This window comes from Dipodomys merriami, unplaced genomic scaffold (genome assembly GCF_024711535.1).
Source record: "Dipodomys merriami isolate MVZ:Mamm:240054 unplaced genomic scaffold, mDipMer1.0.p SCAF_1, whole genome shotgun sequence".
NCBI lineage: Eukaryota > Metazoa > Chordata > Mammalia > Rodentia > Heteromyidae > Dipodomys > Dipodomys merriami.
In genome coordinates, this window is record NW_027202270.1 from 43,536,165 (window position 1) to 43,551,506 (window position 15,342).

The 15,342-nt window shown below is 40.6% G+C and overlaps 1 protein-coding gene across 3 annotated transcripts in view; it reads right to left on the bottom strand.

Moving 5' to 3' along the window:
- Positions 1-9,018: 9,018 nt before the first annotated feature.
- Itga6 (integrin subunit alpha 6) overlaps positions 9,019-15,342 on the bottom strand; it is a 90,498-nt gene continuing 84,174 nt past the window's right edge. For 2 of the 3 annotated variants that reach the window (XM_070020857.1, XM_070020874.1), the window contains exon 25: positions 9,019-11,500. In XM_070020857.1, the coding sequence (XP_069876958.1) occupies positions 11,339-11,500 (162 nt within the window). In that variant the 3' untranslated portion in view covers positions 9,019-11,338. Of the gene's footprint in view, positions 11,501-14,152; positions 14,283-15,342 lie in introns of all 3 variants that reach the window. The other variant, XM_070020865.1, reaches the window with a different exon arrangement.

Here is a 15,342-nt window from a genome sequence, read left to right on the forward strand (position 1 = left end):
ATGGCTGTAAGGAAAGTGATAAACAAGAAAAAGAGATTAATTAACATGTATATTTCATGTATTCATGAGAAATACTCAGAGCTAAGTAATTCTCAAGTGACCTTAGCAAGTGCCAGCAAACCACACCTGTAAATCCTAGCTACTCAGAAAGATCCAAAGGATGAAGGTTTGAAGATAGCTGGGCAGAAAATTCTGCCACACTCTGTTTCCCAAATAATGAGCAAAATAACAGGCTGGAGGTGTGAATCAACTGAAGAGTGCCAAGCAAGCTCAAGCCCAATATCACCAAAACAAAGCAAAAATAATGGCCTTGAATTCCAATTTATATAGTCTGCAACAAAGAATAGTAGATGCTTAGACATGAAATTTAGAAGATAAAGCACTTTAAGTCTTTAAAAAATATTTGCATATCTTCAGTTATAAAAGGGGTTTCATTACTACATTTCCACACATGACTACAGTGTACCCCCATAAACCTCCCTGTTCTTCTCCTTTATTCCCCTGCCTCTTTCTTAAAATAATCTCAACAGGTTTCTTTTTGGGGAGGGGGGAGAGGTGAGGAGGAAGTTGTAGCGCTTGAACTCAGGGCCTGGGGGCTGTCCCTGAGCTCTTTTAATCAAGGCCAGCACTCTACCACTTTGTGCCACAGCTCCATTTCTGATTTTTTTGAGTGGTTAATCAGAGAAAAAAGTCTCATAGGGACTTTTCTGCCCAGGCTGGCTTTGAACCATGATCCTCAGACCTCAGCTTCCTGGGTAGCTAGGGTTACAGGTATGAGCCACAAGTACGTGATTTGGGCCTGGTTTCTGTCTTCCCTTTTCTTTTTTTTTAATTTGCATTTATTTATTTTTTGGTACTGGTCCTGGGGCTGAAACTCAAGGGGCCTGGGTGCTGGTTTTTTTTGGCTTTGTTGCTCGAGGCTAGCACCCTACCACTTGAGCCAGAGCTCTACTTCTGGCTTTTTTTGTGTGATTATTTGGAGATAAGAGTTTCAGGTACTTTCCTGACAGGACTAAAACCATAAGTAGTTCTGGGTTCCCAAGTTCATGTCCAGAATGTTAATGACATAGAAGCAAACAAGTCAAGTTTATTAAGAGGATATAATAAAGCTCCTGCACAGGAAGAGTAAGAGGGAAACTGAAGCAGGCTCAGAGTCCAGGGGGTTTATATTTTGTGCTGGGTATGTGGATTTATTTTTCAATGGTAAGGATTGTTGGCATTGATGGATTGCCCAGTTTTTCTGTAACTAGGGTGAATTAGAGGTCAGATTGCTTCATCTAGCAATGACTTTTAACTGACTATTAAAAGTTGAGAGTTCTCTGTGTTTTTGTATAAAAAGCATTTAAAATTTAACTGTGTGCCAAACAGGACAAGAGGAAGGGCAACCTTGCAAAACTTAGCCTCCCAGGTCTGTAAAACAGAGTCCTGTTTTTCTTAGGAGAGAGCTAGTATCTTAACACCCATTATGGCAGGGGCAGTCAACTACTCACTTGTGTGTTTTCCTGGCTGGCATTTTGATACCAAAGACAGAGATCTTGTGGCCTTATTATTATTACTATTATTTTTAACTAGGGCCTTCCCTTCCTTTCCATATCTTCAAATATTCAAATACAGTCCCTCTGTGAAAGAGCAACGTTTGTTCTGTATAGCCCACATAGCAGACAAAAGGGCTTGAGGGTGGAAACCCTGGATGGAGGTAGATCTGACTCAACATGGCTAAACTTAATGTGTATGGGCAAAAATTCTCTGAGATGGACTCTTGTCAATGACCTTTAGTCAACAGCCTGGATACCAGCTTGGTAAGGAGGATGCAGGGAGGATTATGAAAAGAGACTAGGTTTTGAATCCTGGTTTTGCAATCTGCTGGCTATGGGTCCTTCTGTGGCTTAACTTCTCTGAACCTCAATCTACTCAGTGAAAAAAGAAGCATAATATCTGTGTCAGCACAGGACCAGCTCAGGACTTACCCAAAACCCAACAATCTTTAAAAAAAAAAAAAATCTTAGGGCTGGGAAGGTGGCTCAGTGGTAGAGCACTTGCCTTGCATGCATGAGGCCCTGAGTTCGATTCCTCAGCACCACATAAGCAAAAAGAAAAAAGCCAGAAGTGGCACTGTGGCTCAAGTGGTAGAGCGCTAGCCTTGAGCTGAAGAGCTGAGGGACAGCGCCCAGGCCCAGAGTTCAGGCCCCACGACTGGACCCAAAAAAAAAAAAAAAAAAAAAAATCTTTATCACTTTTTTTTTTTTGGGGGGGGGAGTCCAGTCATGGGGCCTGAACTCTGGGCCTGGGCGCTGTCCCTCAGCTCTTCAGCTCAAGGCTAGCGCTCTACCACTTGAGCCACAGTGCCACTTCTGGCTTTTTTCTTTTTGCTTATGTGGTGCTGAGGAATCGAACCCAGGGCCTCATGCATGCAAGGCAAGCGTTCTACCACTAAGCCATCTTCCCAGCCCCTCTTTATCACTTTGTTGTTGTTGGTGGTGGTGGTGGTGTTGTGGGGCTTGAACTCTAGGCCTGGGCACTGTTACTGAGCTCTTCAGTTCAAAGCAAGAGCTCTAGCACTTGAACCACAGTGCCACTTCTGGTTTTCTGGCGGTTAATTGCAGATAAGAGTCTCACAGACTTTCCTGCCCAGACTAGCTTTGAACCTTAATCCTCAGATCTCAGCCTCCACTCTTTTTATCTTATTAAGATTTTGTAAGAGCTACTTATATAAGTCCTTGAAACAGACTTTATCAAAAGTTTAGAAGAAAACAAAGTTCAGTACTAAGATTTTGTGTGTGTGTGTGTGTGTGTGTGTGTGTGTGTGTGTGTGTGTGTGTGTGTGTCAGATCTGGAGCTTGAACTCAGGGCCTGAGCACTGTCCTTTTGCTTTTTTTACCTGACTACATTATATCATTTGAGCCACAACTCCATTTCTAGCTTTATTGGTGCTTGATTGGAGATGAGTCTCAAAGTCTTTGTTGCCTGGGCCAGCTTTGAACCTTGATCCTCAGTCTCCTGAGTCACTAGGATTATAAGTATGAGCTGCTAAAGCCTATCCAACTACCCTGAGATATTCTTAAAATAGGTGTTAACCATGCTAGTTACTTTACTTCAGCCTCTCAAGTTATCTTCTGCCTTCCTGCCTTCCTTCTGGATGCCAGTCTCCTCAGTTTATCAGGCACAGTATTCAGCCCTCAACCCCTATTTACATCTTTGATACTATACAAAATGTCCAGCTGAAAATTAATTTGTGTGATACACAGAGTACGTGATATACAAAGAATGAGTAATAAAATCACATATAATGGGTGTCAACTCTTCTTTTCTTTTTCATTACCTTTTTTTCTTTGTCAAAGGCTTAAGATCCAAAGTAGAGGAAACCTTACTAAAGAAACCTTTACTAAAGAGACAGACTGCTTTATGTGTGAAGTAGGAAAACCAGGTCTAGATGATGCCATCTTGTTCTCACAGACATCCTGGCACCTAGCTGGGTGATGGGGGCTTTCCACCCAGCTTCAAAGACCTAGAGGTTAGACAGGCCAGCCTTTGAATTGTAGATGCCTAGCTCAGTTGGTAGAGCAAGGAAGGCTGGATTTGCAGATACATGTTTTTAGCCCCAGAGAGGATGTATCCTGTTGTTTAGACCCAGAGAGGATCATCTTGCCCCTCTTGCCTTTGTTTATGTTGGGGTTTCTTCACCGCCCAATCTTGTGGGTTTTGTCTTTAAAAACTTGGTGCAAAGGCTGGGAAGGTGGCTTAGTGGTAGAGCACTTGCCTTGCATGCCTGAGGCGCTGGGTTTGATTCCACAGCACCATATAAGCAGGAAAAAAAAGCCGGAAGTGGCACTGTGGCTCAAGTGGTAGAGCCTTGAGCTGAAGAGCTGAGGGACAGCTCCCAGGCCCAGAATTCAGGCCTTAAGACCAGACCCCCCCCAAAAGGACCCCTCCCAAAACAAAAAAAACTTGGTGCAAGCTCTGTGTGGGGCTTCAGTTCTTCGTGACAAGAGTCCACCTGCAGATGCTGGCTTTCTAATAAAGACTATTTGACCTCTCAAAATGCAGCTTGTTTCTAACGACTGAGATTTATTTTAGATATAAAATAGAATCAACCTTTCAGTCTCCATATATATGCTTCATAAATAACACATTTGGGCGAGGTTCTAAGTTCCTTGAACATTTATGATGTATATTGGCTGAAAAGGGTGGGAAAAGTGATGGGAAACAAACTACACTACCTTCATTTCCCTTTGGCTTCCTAGGATTCTGAGAACAAAAACAGGAGTCAGTCATTTATTCTCTAATCCCTTTCTTCAGGGCAATCTGTGTTCCTCTAAGTGTGGCCACAGCTCCCTCTACAAGCCCAAAGAACCTACAGACACCCTGTGATAGTAATAGGGTTCTTTATTATCTCTGGCTGGTTAACTTAGCCTGTATCCTTAAAAATAGTCATCAAATACTCCTCAATTCCTTTTTTGAGTGCGCTATCATTTCCTGCCTCAACCTTCGGTTCCAGATACTAGCCAAAAAATAAAAAGTAAAATCACGACTCATGCAACTATAAAATTAACCCATCAACATTCTTATGTAACATACTAATTAAATGAGGAAATAGGAAAAAAAATGGTGTGGCAAGTTCAGTGGAGAAGTCAAAAAACAAGAATACAGACAGGGATTTGCAAAGGTTGCAAAACTAGCTTTTTACTGGGGACCCCAGGAGCATGGTCCCTCTTCTTGACAGATTTATGTCCCTTGTTATCAGTTAGCAGCAATTTACAGAGTTGTTAAATAGTTCAATGACAAATCCCTTGGGAAGGAAGTTTTACTTTAAACAAAGTCTGGCATTCCACTGAAGCACAATTTTCCCTACATACATTTGCCTTCTTGAATAAGTAGCATCAGTTCTAGTTACTACTTAGGCAGACAGTGGAGGCATCTATTCACTAGGATTTGTTTTTAGAGGAAACAGCTTTATGTTTGGAACCGGTACTTTGATGTGCTGCTAAAGCAGATTCCCCTGGGCAGACTCACCAACAGCACTGCAGGAAGCCTGGAGAGGAATTCATTTTGTTAAGGAAAAGGAAAGGGGAGGAGGCGGAAGAATGCTAAGGCTGGTTCACAACCTGAGCAAATGCTCCTAACACAGACATTTAATAGGTTACAACAACAGCAAAGAAGAATGTGACCAGATCTTTTGTATTTTTAGGTAAACTGGGGGGGCTCGGGATGTGGTGATGGTGGTGAATTTTTCAAGTATTGAAGCCAGTAGGGACAACAATTACACAAGAATTTGAGAGGGAACTGTGAGGTTGGGGGGGGGAGGGAGGACCAGAAAGGTTATGAAGATGCACAGCCCTGAATATTTATGAGGAGGGACAGGGAGAAATTTTGCACTTGGAAAAATTGGAATTGGCAATGTTAAAAAAAAAAGTATAAGCAGGGCTGGGAAGGTGGCTCAGTGTTAGAGCACTCGCCTTGCATGCTCAAAGCCCTGGGTTCGATTCCTCAGCACCACATAAGCAAAAAGAAAAAAAAGCCGGAAGTGGCGCTGTGGCTCAAGTGGTAGAGCGTAGGCTTGAGCTGAAGAGCTGAGGGACAGGCGCCCTGGCCCAGAGTTCAGGCTCCATGACCGGACCCCCCCCCAAAAAAAAGTATAAGCACACTAAAAATTTAAAGGCTTTATTTGAGCAGACTGCAACTTGTGAATTGGTGACTCCAGTCTCAAACAAGCTAAGAGACAGTGCCCAAGCCCTGAGTTCAAACCCTAGGACAAAGGGACTCGTGAGTGCATGTGTGCGCTCCCTCTCTCTCTCTCTCTCTCTCTCTCTCACACACACACACACACACACACACACCTTATTTGTATGTGTATCCACAGCCTAATCCAACATGTCTAGATATTTTTACTCCCAATGGAAAATGATTGAAACCACAACAACAGAATCTTAGATGCACATTGACTAAATGTTTCTGCTGGCTATTTGTGAGTTGAATATTTTCCTGCAAGGATGAGGTAAAAGCAGCACTAGATTTTTCACAGATGTTCTAGAAGGATGAATAGGGAAAATTTTTGTATGACCTTGAAGTAGGGAGACTAGTGAAGTGGGCCCTGAGAGGGGACCCAAGTTGATACAACTCCCTTCTAGACTTTGCCTTTGTTTCAGGGATTTTAGACTCCATTTTTGACTGACCTTTAAGGGTGGTGACTAAAAACTTTCAAATGATGTTCAAACTAGAAAAACAACTTTAATCACAGGGCCACATCTTGGCTCTGAGGAGTCCAGTTCCTGGAATGAAAAAAAATGTATCTGGTCCCCCCCCCACCCCTTAACCTAACCCACCCTTGATTGCTCAGTTAAAGACTGACCAATAAAGCAGATGGGTTGTAATCTTGCTCTACTGCCAACATCACGTGCTTACCGTAAACTCTGCCTTATGCCTCACTCCCCCCCCAAACCAAAGTGGTTTAAACAGCCATTATAAACAGTCACCTCACTGGCCACCTGCACGTGGTCTAGCATGACTGTACAATCCTTTGTGTGTGTTACAATCACATTGGTCACCTGCGAGTGACTGGGCTCGACCTCATGAATTTTTACCTTTAAAAACCAAAGCATGTGGGCAGCTTGGGGGTCACAATATCAGCTCCTGAGCCTGTGCTGCGGCCCTGACTGTTCAGTGTAGAAACCTTCTCGGTAAAGTTGCTTCTTTGATAACAACTTTGTTGCGGTGGGCTCTGTCACTCCGGATGACTAGGTGGTCTTGCCTGCCTGAGTAGGGGTCTTCCTACTATACTAGGTCTAGATGATGCCATCTTGTCTCACAGATACCCTGGCACCTAGCTGGGTGATGGGGGCTTTCCACCCAGCTTCAAAGGCCTAGAAATGAGACAAGCCATCCTTTAAATTGTAGACAACTAGCTCAGTTGGTAGAGCAAGAAGGGCTCTTTTGTAGAAGACATGCGCCATGGAGAGGAAGCCCTGCTCCTCGTGCCTATCTGTGTTGGGGCTTCACCACTCCCCAAACATGTGTTTTTTCTTTTTAAAAGTGTGGTGCAGGTTGTGTGTAGGGCTGCAGATCATTGTGAGAAGAGTCCTCCTGCAGATGCTGGCTAATAAAGACCCTCAATCTGACCTCTCAAAATGTGGTTTCTGTTTTTTCATGACTGAGATTTACCTTACAAAAACCTCTTAGAGTGGGTCTGAATCTATACACTGACACAGGCAGTTTGACTAAGATAGATCCTGGCAGAAGATTGAGGCACTTAAACTTTGCTAACTGCTACAAAAATTGTCCTTGACTCCCTAGCCATAAGCATCACCCAATATCTGACTAGTTTTATCTAACCTATCACTGGGCTAGCCAAGCTTTCTTACTCTGGTTTGTGTATATTATTTTATGTATCTTTAGAGGACTTGGCCATGAGTCTTTTTTCTTGTCTATTCTAAGGGCTTGAACTCAGCCTGGGCGCTGTCCCTAGCTCTTTTTGCTCAAGGATAGTGTACAACCACTTGAGTCAGAGTATGGCTTCCAGTTTTCTGGTGGTTAATTGAAGGAAAAGAGTCTCAGCACAGGTTGGCTTTGAACCCTGATCCTCAGATCTCAGCCTCCTGAGTAGCAAGGATTGCAGGCATGAGCCACCAGTGTCCAGTTGCCTGAGTCCTTTCATAAATTCCTCTTTATGAACACCAATGCTGAGGTGGCCTAGGCACTCACATATCTTAACCGCTGGATGGGACACATTCCTAGCCTGACAATGTTCGTGGGTGTGAAGTCGTTCTGTGAGGGCCAACATTCCAGTGGCCAAGGTTCTGCTGACTGGCTGTCTGCATCTCAAGGTTGTCCTGGCCCAGTCTGGCCACCTCTACTAACCCTGCCTCCAGCCTCCCATTCACAAGGCCATCTCCCATCATCTTGCAGGCTCCCTCCCTACAAATACCTCTTCCTAGCTTAATAGCAGCTTCTGCTCTCTGTCCTGATGGAGACAGCCTGCCAGTCTTTCTGGTATTAAACTTTCCCTCAGTGTGTGGTGTGTTTATCTGGCTGAGACATCCAACAATGGTGCTGCGCCCCAGATCCTGGGTTCCCCTGGTAACTTTGCGCTTTCCCTCTTGGGGAATCTGTTAGTAGGGTAGCTATATGCAGGTAATATATAAATGCTTTATTTTCTTCTGTTAAGTTGTAATAACTTAGAGAGCTTCATAGGTCTGCTTAAATCTAAATAAAATATTTTGAATAATCTATCTATCTATCTATCTATCTATCTATCTATCTATCTATCTATCTATCTATCTATCTATCTATCTATCTATCTATCTATCTATCTGTCAGTCCTGGGGCCTGAACTCTGAGCCTGGGTGCTGTCCCTCAGCTCTTCAGCTCAAGGCTAGCACTCTACCATTTGAGCCACAGCACCACTTTGGCTTTTTCTGCTTATGTGGTGCTGAGGAATCGAACCTAGGGCCTCATACATGCAAGGCAAGACCCTACCACTGAGCCACCTTCCCAGCCCCTAAAGAAAATATTTCTAACTGGTGTAAAACCAGCCCCAGTGATACACACAGGACACATACATGTTCCAGTTGGACTGCTCTCATATCAGAATGTACTTAGAAGGAAGCAACTAAATCATAAGAAATTGTTTTTTTTATGTCATTACAAAATTCCTAATCACTTTACAGACACAAACCTTTGAATCAAGGAGAATCAATACAAACAGACAGCTCCCAACTTATAAGCATCTTGACTAAACCATGTAGACATTCTTTTTCTGTGTTATAGAAAAAAGAAACTCTAAAGATTTAAGCATCCACTGCACAGCAGATTTAAATGACTTAAAAAAATCCAATCACATTTACATTACATTCCCTTGGATACCAGTATCTTTGGATGATCTGACATGATATGGCAGTCTTCAGAATAAAAATATTGAAAACTTCAGTTTCGCTTGATGAAATAAAAAAGAAAGGCAATTTAAGTTGTCATTTATAATTTTAGAGTTTAACGTATATATATATAATGCTGTGTTACTAACCAATAAACACTTTCATAAAAAATTTATTTCACACTTTTATACAAAAATCCACAGGTATTTTCTAATCATGAAATAATTTTACAATGCTAGTTAGTATAAAAATGTATCAAATTTAAACAGACCAGTGACTTGACTTGAGATGACATTTTTAACAACTATTAATTTAAACACCATAACATTCTTGTTTCTTCCTGCTTAACTAAGCCCCTTCCCCCTAATTCAGGACATTCATTTTTATGACAAAGGTCTACACACATGTCAGGATAACAGCTTCTTAGTATTTTATCAAGCCATTGTTAGGCTCCAAGTTCCTCCAGCAAGAAAGTGCGACTTTATTATGACCTGTTTTAGAGAATTCTTGTAAACAAAGTATCATTTGTAAAATTATTTTTATAAATGGAAATACCAAACTACACCCAGAATAAAATCTTTAGCATTTTAAGAGTAGATTTGTGAAAAGGGGGAAAAAGATTAAAACTCCAAAGCAAAAATGGCACATATAACTCTATTTTGTTCTTGTAAAAGATCTGAGACACTGCTTATACTATATTCAAGCAAATTAGCACCTGTTTGCTATTGCTCCCCATATAACAGTTCAAAGCACATTAAGAAAAAAAGTCTTTCATTTCTATGAAACCTCTATTGAATGTATGGAATAAGTCTTATTGGGCATCAGTCACTCACATCTGTATTCTTGGCTACTCAGGAGGCTGAGATCTAAGGATCATTGTTCATAGCCAGCTTGAGCAAGAAAGTCTGTTAGACTCTTACTTCCAAATAATCAGCAAAAAGCTGAAGTGGAGCTGTGGCTTAAGTGGCAGAGTGCCAGCCTTGAGTTCAATCCCCAGTACTGGCACCAAAAAAAATCTCTCTCCACCCACTTCCACCATTACAATATTTTTCAAAAAATGAAAGCTTGAGCTTTTTTTTGTTTGTTTTTTTGTTTGTTGTTGTTTTTGGCTAGTGCTTGAGATCAAATCCAGGGTGCTGTGCACACTAGGCACTCTACTATTGAGTCCTAAAAATCTTGTTAATGTAGTGGCAAAGACATTTGGGAAATTTAGACAGGGGAGAAAGCACAATTAAAGAAAAATGGAACACTGATTCACTGATTAAATAGTTTTAATGACACTTCAAAAGGTAAGAGCCATGATGTTTCTTCCATCTAACTAGAATTGCCATTTTAGTAGCAAATACTCATTCAGTAGTATCACACTGGGTCCATTTGGATCCACTCACTGATTCTTTCAAGTTCTGAATATACAGTATTTGCAGCAGTGAGTAAACATGTCCCAAAGTTCAATGGACATTTTCTCCAGGAGTTCCTGAAAACTTTAGCACGGAGTTCAGAAATATCACAGAGGGCTCTAAACTACTAAATACCAGGTGTTGGATGAGAATGAAAAGGTTAACCCTTGTTTAGGGAAGGGGTTGCCATAAGAAAATGTTATCATTTACAGATAAGTTTGTTTCTATCATTAAAGCAACTCTGGTACATTTATAAAGAGCTATTATTTTCTTTTCACAGGAAGTAATTTAGGTTAAACCAATGACCTCCTGTTGGGTTTTTTTTTTTTTTTGGTTGTTTTTCTTTCTGTCTTTTTTTTTTTTTTAATTTCTGATTGTTTAAAACTACCTGAAGGATCTTTGGCCATTTAGTCAATAACAAGATGGTTTGAAGAAAAAATAAATATCATATACAAATAAGTATAACTAGCATTCAAGTCTGTTGCACCTGTGTGTTGTAGTGAAGCCTGTATGCATTTGGTGTGTGCAAGAATTCACACTTGTAGGAAACAGAGAGAGGCAGGATGGCATCATCACCTTCTATTGCACATTTAACATAAGACAGCACTTTCAACTGAGTCTTGAACCCCTGGGGGACAGTGAACTCACAGCTTCTCCCCTGCACGAAGCATGCTGGCGGTGCAGGCTAGAACAGTCTCTCTGTTGGTGTGGGTGATCCTAGATGTCCTCCTCCAGCTCCCTATCAGGAGATACTATGGGAGTGCAAGTGGGCAGGCCCTTGCCCAGCACAGGTTAAGTCAGCCACACCAAAAACAAAGGCAACCTGGAAAGTTCAATTAAGGCAGTTAAAAAAAAATCCATTCCAATGGTCTTAATTTGGCTGCGCAAAACAGGATGCCTTAGTTTGCGTAACAATATCCACAGTTAAAACTGTAGGTTCGTACTGCGGGTAGTCAGTCTGAAATCAAACTTTCAGGTATTTAACAGGCTTTTAAATCCATTTGAATTGCTGAGTTGGAAAGAAAAAGGCATTTTGGGTATGGTGATGCTTTTTTTTCTGAACACCCCTTCTCCCCCCTAGGAGTAACTTTCATTTTCATTCCACTTTGTAATCCACTGTTTTTTTTCGAGGTTATCATTGTATTTCTCATCTTTGATCTCTCGCTCTTCTTTCCGGATCCTTACAGCATGGTATCGGGGGACACTATCATCGTACCTAGAGCGTTTAAAGAATCCGCACTGGAGGAGAGAGAAACAGACACCAATTAACTCATCTGGGGGGAGGGGGAAAGCTCTACATTAGGAAGTGCTCTAAATTTGGAATGTTTAAGTATTCTGTTTGGCTAGAGTACCCTTTGGACTAAAGGGGAAAACTAATTGGTTAAAAAGACCTTACAGCAGGGGGAATAAACAAAAGAGGAGAAGAGCTGTAAAACTGGAAGGAAGGGAAGTCCAATTTCACGCTTTTTTACATTTTATAACAATGTTAGCTACCAACTTTTAACTAACAATTTAAGAATTTGTCAAACAATGCTTCCATTAAGAAAAAAGTCCCTACATTAGAAATAAAATTTTCAGATCATTCTATGAACAACAACAAAATCTTTTTAGACATTGGATTTCACTATGCAACCCAGGCTGGCCAGGAACTCACAATCCTCCTGTTACATCTTCCCAACGCTAGGATAATAGGTGTATATTGCTAGTCTTATTCAGTTTAAGAAAAAAAACACAAATAAAAAATGGCTTTATGGGGGCTGGTAAGGTGGCTCAGTGGTACAGCACTTGCCTTGCATGCCTGCGGCCCTGGGTTCAATTCCTCAGCAACACATAAGCAAAAAGAAAAAAGCCGGAAGTGGCGCTGTGGCTCAAGTGGTAGAGTGCTAGCCTTGAGCTGAAGAGCTGAGAGATAGCGCCCAGGCCCAGAGTTCAGGCCCCACGACCGAACCCAAAAAAATTTTTTTTAAAAAATGGCTTTATGCCCCTTAGGTACACATTATTATGTCATTAGCTAGAAGGTCCTTCCTTAGCATTGTCTAGATTGTGCTTAAGTTAGACTGTTTCATTAAGAAACCACAAAGTAATTGTGTCCGGAAATGAAAATTGAGGACTCAAGGAAGGTATTGCTATACTGAATTTTGGAATAGTTTCTGATTTCTCTCCTTTTGCAAAAAGGAAAAAGACAATATTTACATTCAAATTGCAAATGAATCTGTACCTTATCCACTGTTTTAAAAATGCAATCTGATCCAAAGTTTAATTTGAAAATATGCCTGAAAATTTTTATCAGATTGGACTTTTTTCATGAATAAGGAATTTTTAAAGGAGTTTTCATGTTAAAAATGCAACTTGAAATAAAAGGAAGATTCTTAGAATGGTTAATGTGTTATGTGACAACAGGAACAGAACATTTATGGTGAAAAATGTTATGATACAAAAATATCATGGCTGGGCGCCAGTGGCTCACGCCTATAATCCTAGTTACTCAGGAGGCTGAGATCTGAAGATCAGATTCTAAGCCAGCTGGCGCAGGAAAGTCCATGAGACTCTTATCTCCAATAAACCACTCAGAAAACTGGAAATGGTAAATGTGGCTCAAGAGGTAGAGCGCTCGCCTTGAGCTGAATAAACTGAGGGGCAGCATCCAGGCCCAGAGTTCAAGACCCATGACTGACAAAAAAGAATTAATAAATAAAATAAAAAGAAATAAAAATATCATGAAGTCAGGCAAAAATAATGTTTCTAGTTATTACTAAATTAATAGGCTAAATGAACTAAGATGTTTTGTGCTAAGCTATTTTCTACGTACACTCATTTGTTATTCTGTGCAATATGCCAGGGTACTTATTCATTACAAAATATGTTGACTGCTGCCTGCCCCATTTTTAAAAAGGAGGAAATAAAGGGTGAACCCTAAAGCCAAAATTGCATATTGAGGTTCATCATGGCCATGCCATGAAAGGGAACTACATGCGCACAAACATGGAAAAAGGAAACACCAACAATTCATGTTTCCAGATTCACAAATCGGAGAAGCAAAACATGAATTCAAAATCAACTGAGACCCAAGGCAGAGAAAAATCTATGGAATGATGAAAAATGGTCAAACTCCATTACAACACACTGAAATAAAAACTGTTCAAAACAAGTTTTCAAACTAGAATTTTGTAGACTGTAGGTTGCTTTAAAATGCAGACCATGTCCTAGAGTAGGAGATGGTGCATCACACTGATGATCATTCTTTGTTGTAATGGTCTTTGACCTAAAGGAGATATGCAGAGAAAGAACACTGCATGCTAAGCTGGCATAAAACAATTTCAGAGCAACTGTAAAAAAAAAAAAAAAAAAAAAAAAAAAAGCATTTGAAGCCTGCCCCACCACTTTTTAAATAGCAAGGAAAACAGAAAAATAAGAAAGCCTCTTCATCAGGAGAAACCCAATGTTTCTAGCATGCAAAAGGTTAATCAGCCAGTCAACACAAGCTTCTATTTCTGGGAAATTCCAAAATGAACAAGAAATCTGGTATGACTTCTCATGCATCTTTGAAATTCCAAGTGGGATGCTCCATCCTGGACTAACAACAGGGCTACTGGAAAGGTCTAAAGCCTCCTTTTGTGTGTACAAATATGGAGAGTTTCTTCACTGATGTAGGTCAACTTAAATAAGAACACATTAACTCACCTGTGTTGATTCTTTTGTGCATTAAAAAAACAAACTTTGTGCTTTCAAGTGAAATAAATAAAATAAACAAATCCAAGCAAGGCAAGCCAGTGTGGACATTTGGAAACATCTGTTAATGGGACACACACAGCAAGCTATTGCTCTTAGAAGTTAGCCACCACAACCATAGCAGGTCCCACAGCTAGCAATTATAAAACATTGATCAATTACCAATTACAGAAGTAGATCAATACTATGCATCAGAAGTAAGCCTCTCTTTATCAGACGGCTGAGCATGGATCTCAGCCTTGTGATATGTGGCATCATAATGATCTTTCTTATTTCTCTTGAAGAAACCACACTACAAAGAAGCAAGGTATTTAGTCAATTTTACAGTCTGGAGGATAAAAGCTAAACAAAAGTACAACTGAGGTTTTAACTTGTTTCCTATTTACAGTTCATTTACAGAAACCATTTTTTTGTGTGTATGGGTGCCAGTATGGAGGCTTGAATTGAGCCTTGAGCTCTCACTTGGCTTTTTTCATTTAAAGCTGGCACATTACCACTTGAGTCATGCTTCCAGCATTTTGCTGGTTAATTGGAGGTAAGGGTCTCACAGACCTTTCTGCCCAGACCAGCTTTGAATCCTGATCCTCAGATCTCAGCCTCCTAAGTAGCTAGGGTAACAGGGGTGAGCTACCAGTGCTAGTGACATAAATCATTTTTGATCAACTGGAAGTGAGCAGCCACAGCACTATGTTACAATGTGACAGAATTCAGCACCTTCTACCACCACAAGTTTTCTAGTAAAGCATTTGTATGGATGCTACTACCTGACTTACTGACTTTTTTATTTGTAGTAGAAATTCTCAGTTCTTTCTAAAAGGGAAATGCATGTACATTTAATTGTGGCTTTAGGTGCTTTCATCTTGCATGAGAATAAAAAAAGGCAAAAGAGTGACTTCTGTAGTCTGCTGAGACAAAGGCTAGAAAATAAATAAATTCTCTAGAATTTAGCACAAGTGCAAATAAAATACAGATATACTATATTATCCTGCTTTTTAGGGTAAATCACAATACAAATTTGAATATACCATCATGATAGAACCCTATATTCCTCAGGTTAAGTCACTCTAAATGAGTGTATAAATCTAATTCTACTTTCTATTATCATTTCCTTCATTCAACAATAAAGGCCTTAAAAAAAACTTTCATCTAGTTCATAAGGCCTTGGTAGTTAGTGTCTTTTAAGATATAACTTGGGTCAAATAAATCTTTTGCTGGGTACCGGTGGCTCATGCCTGTAATCCTAGCTCCTCAGAAGGCTGAGATCTGAATCTCAGTTCAAAGCCAGCCTGGGCAGGAAAGTCCATGAGACTCTTATCTCCAATTAACCACCAGAAAACCAGAAGTGGCGCTGT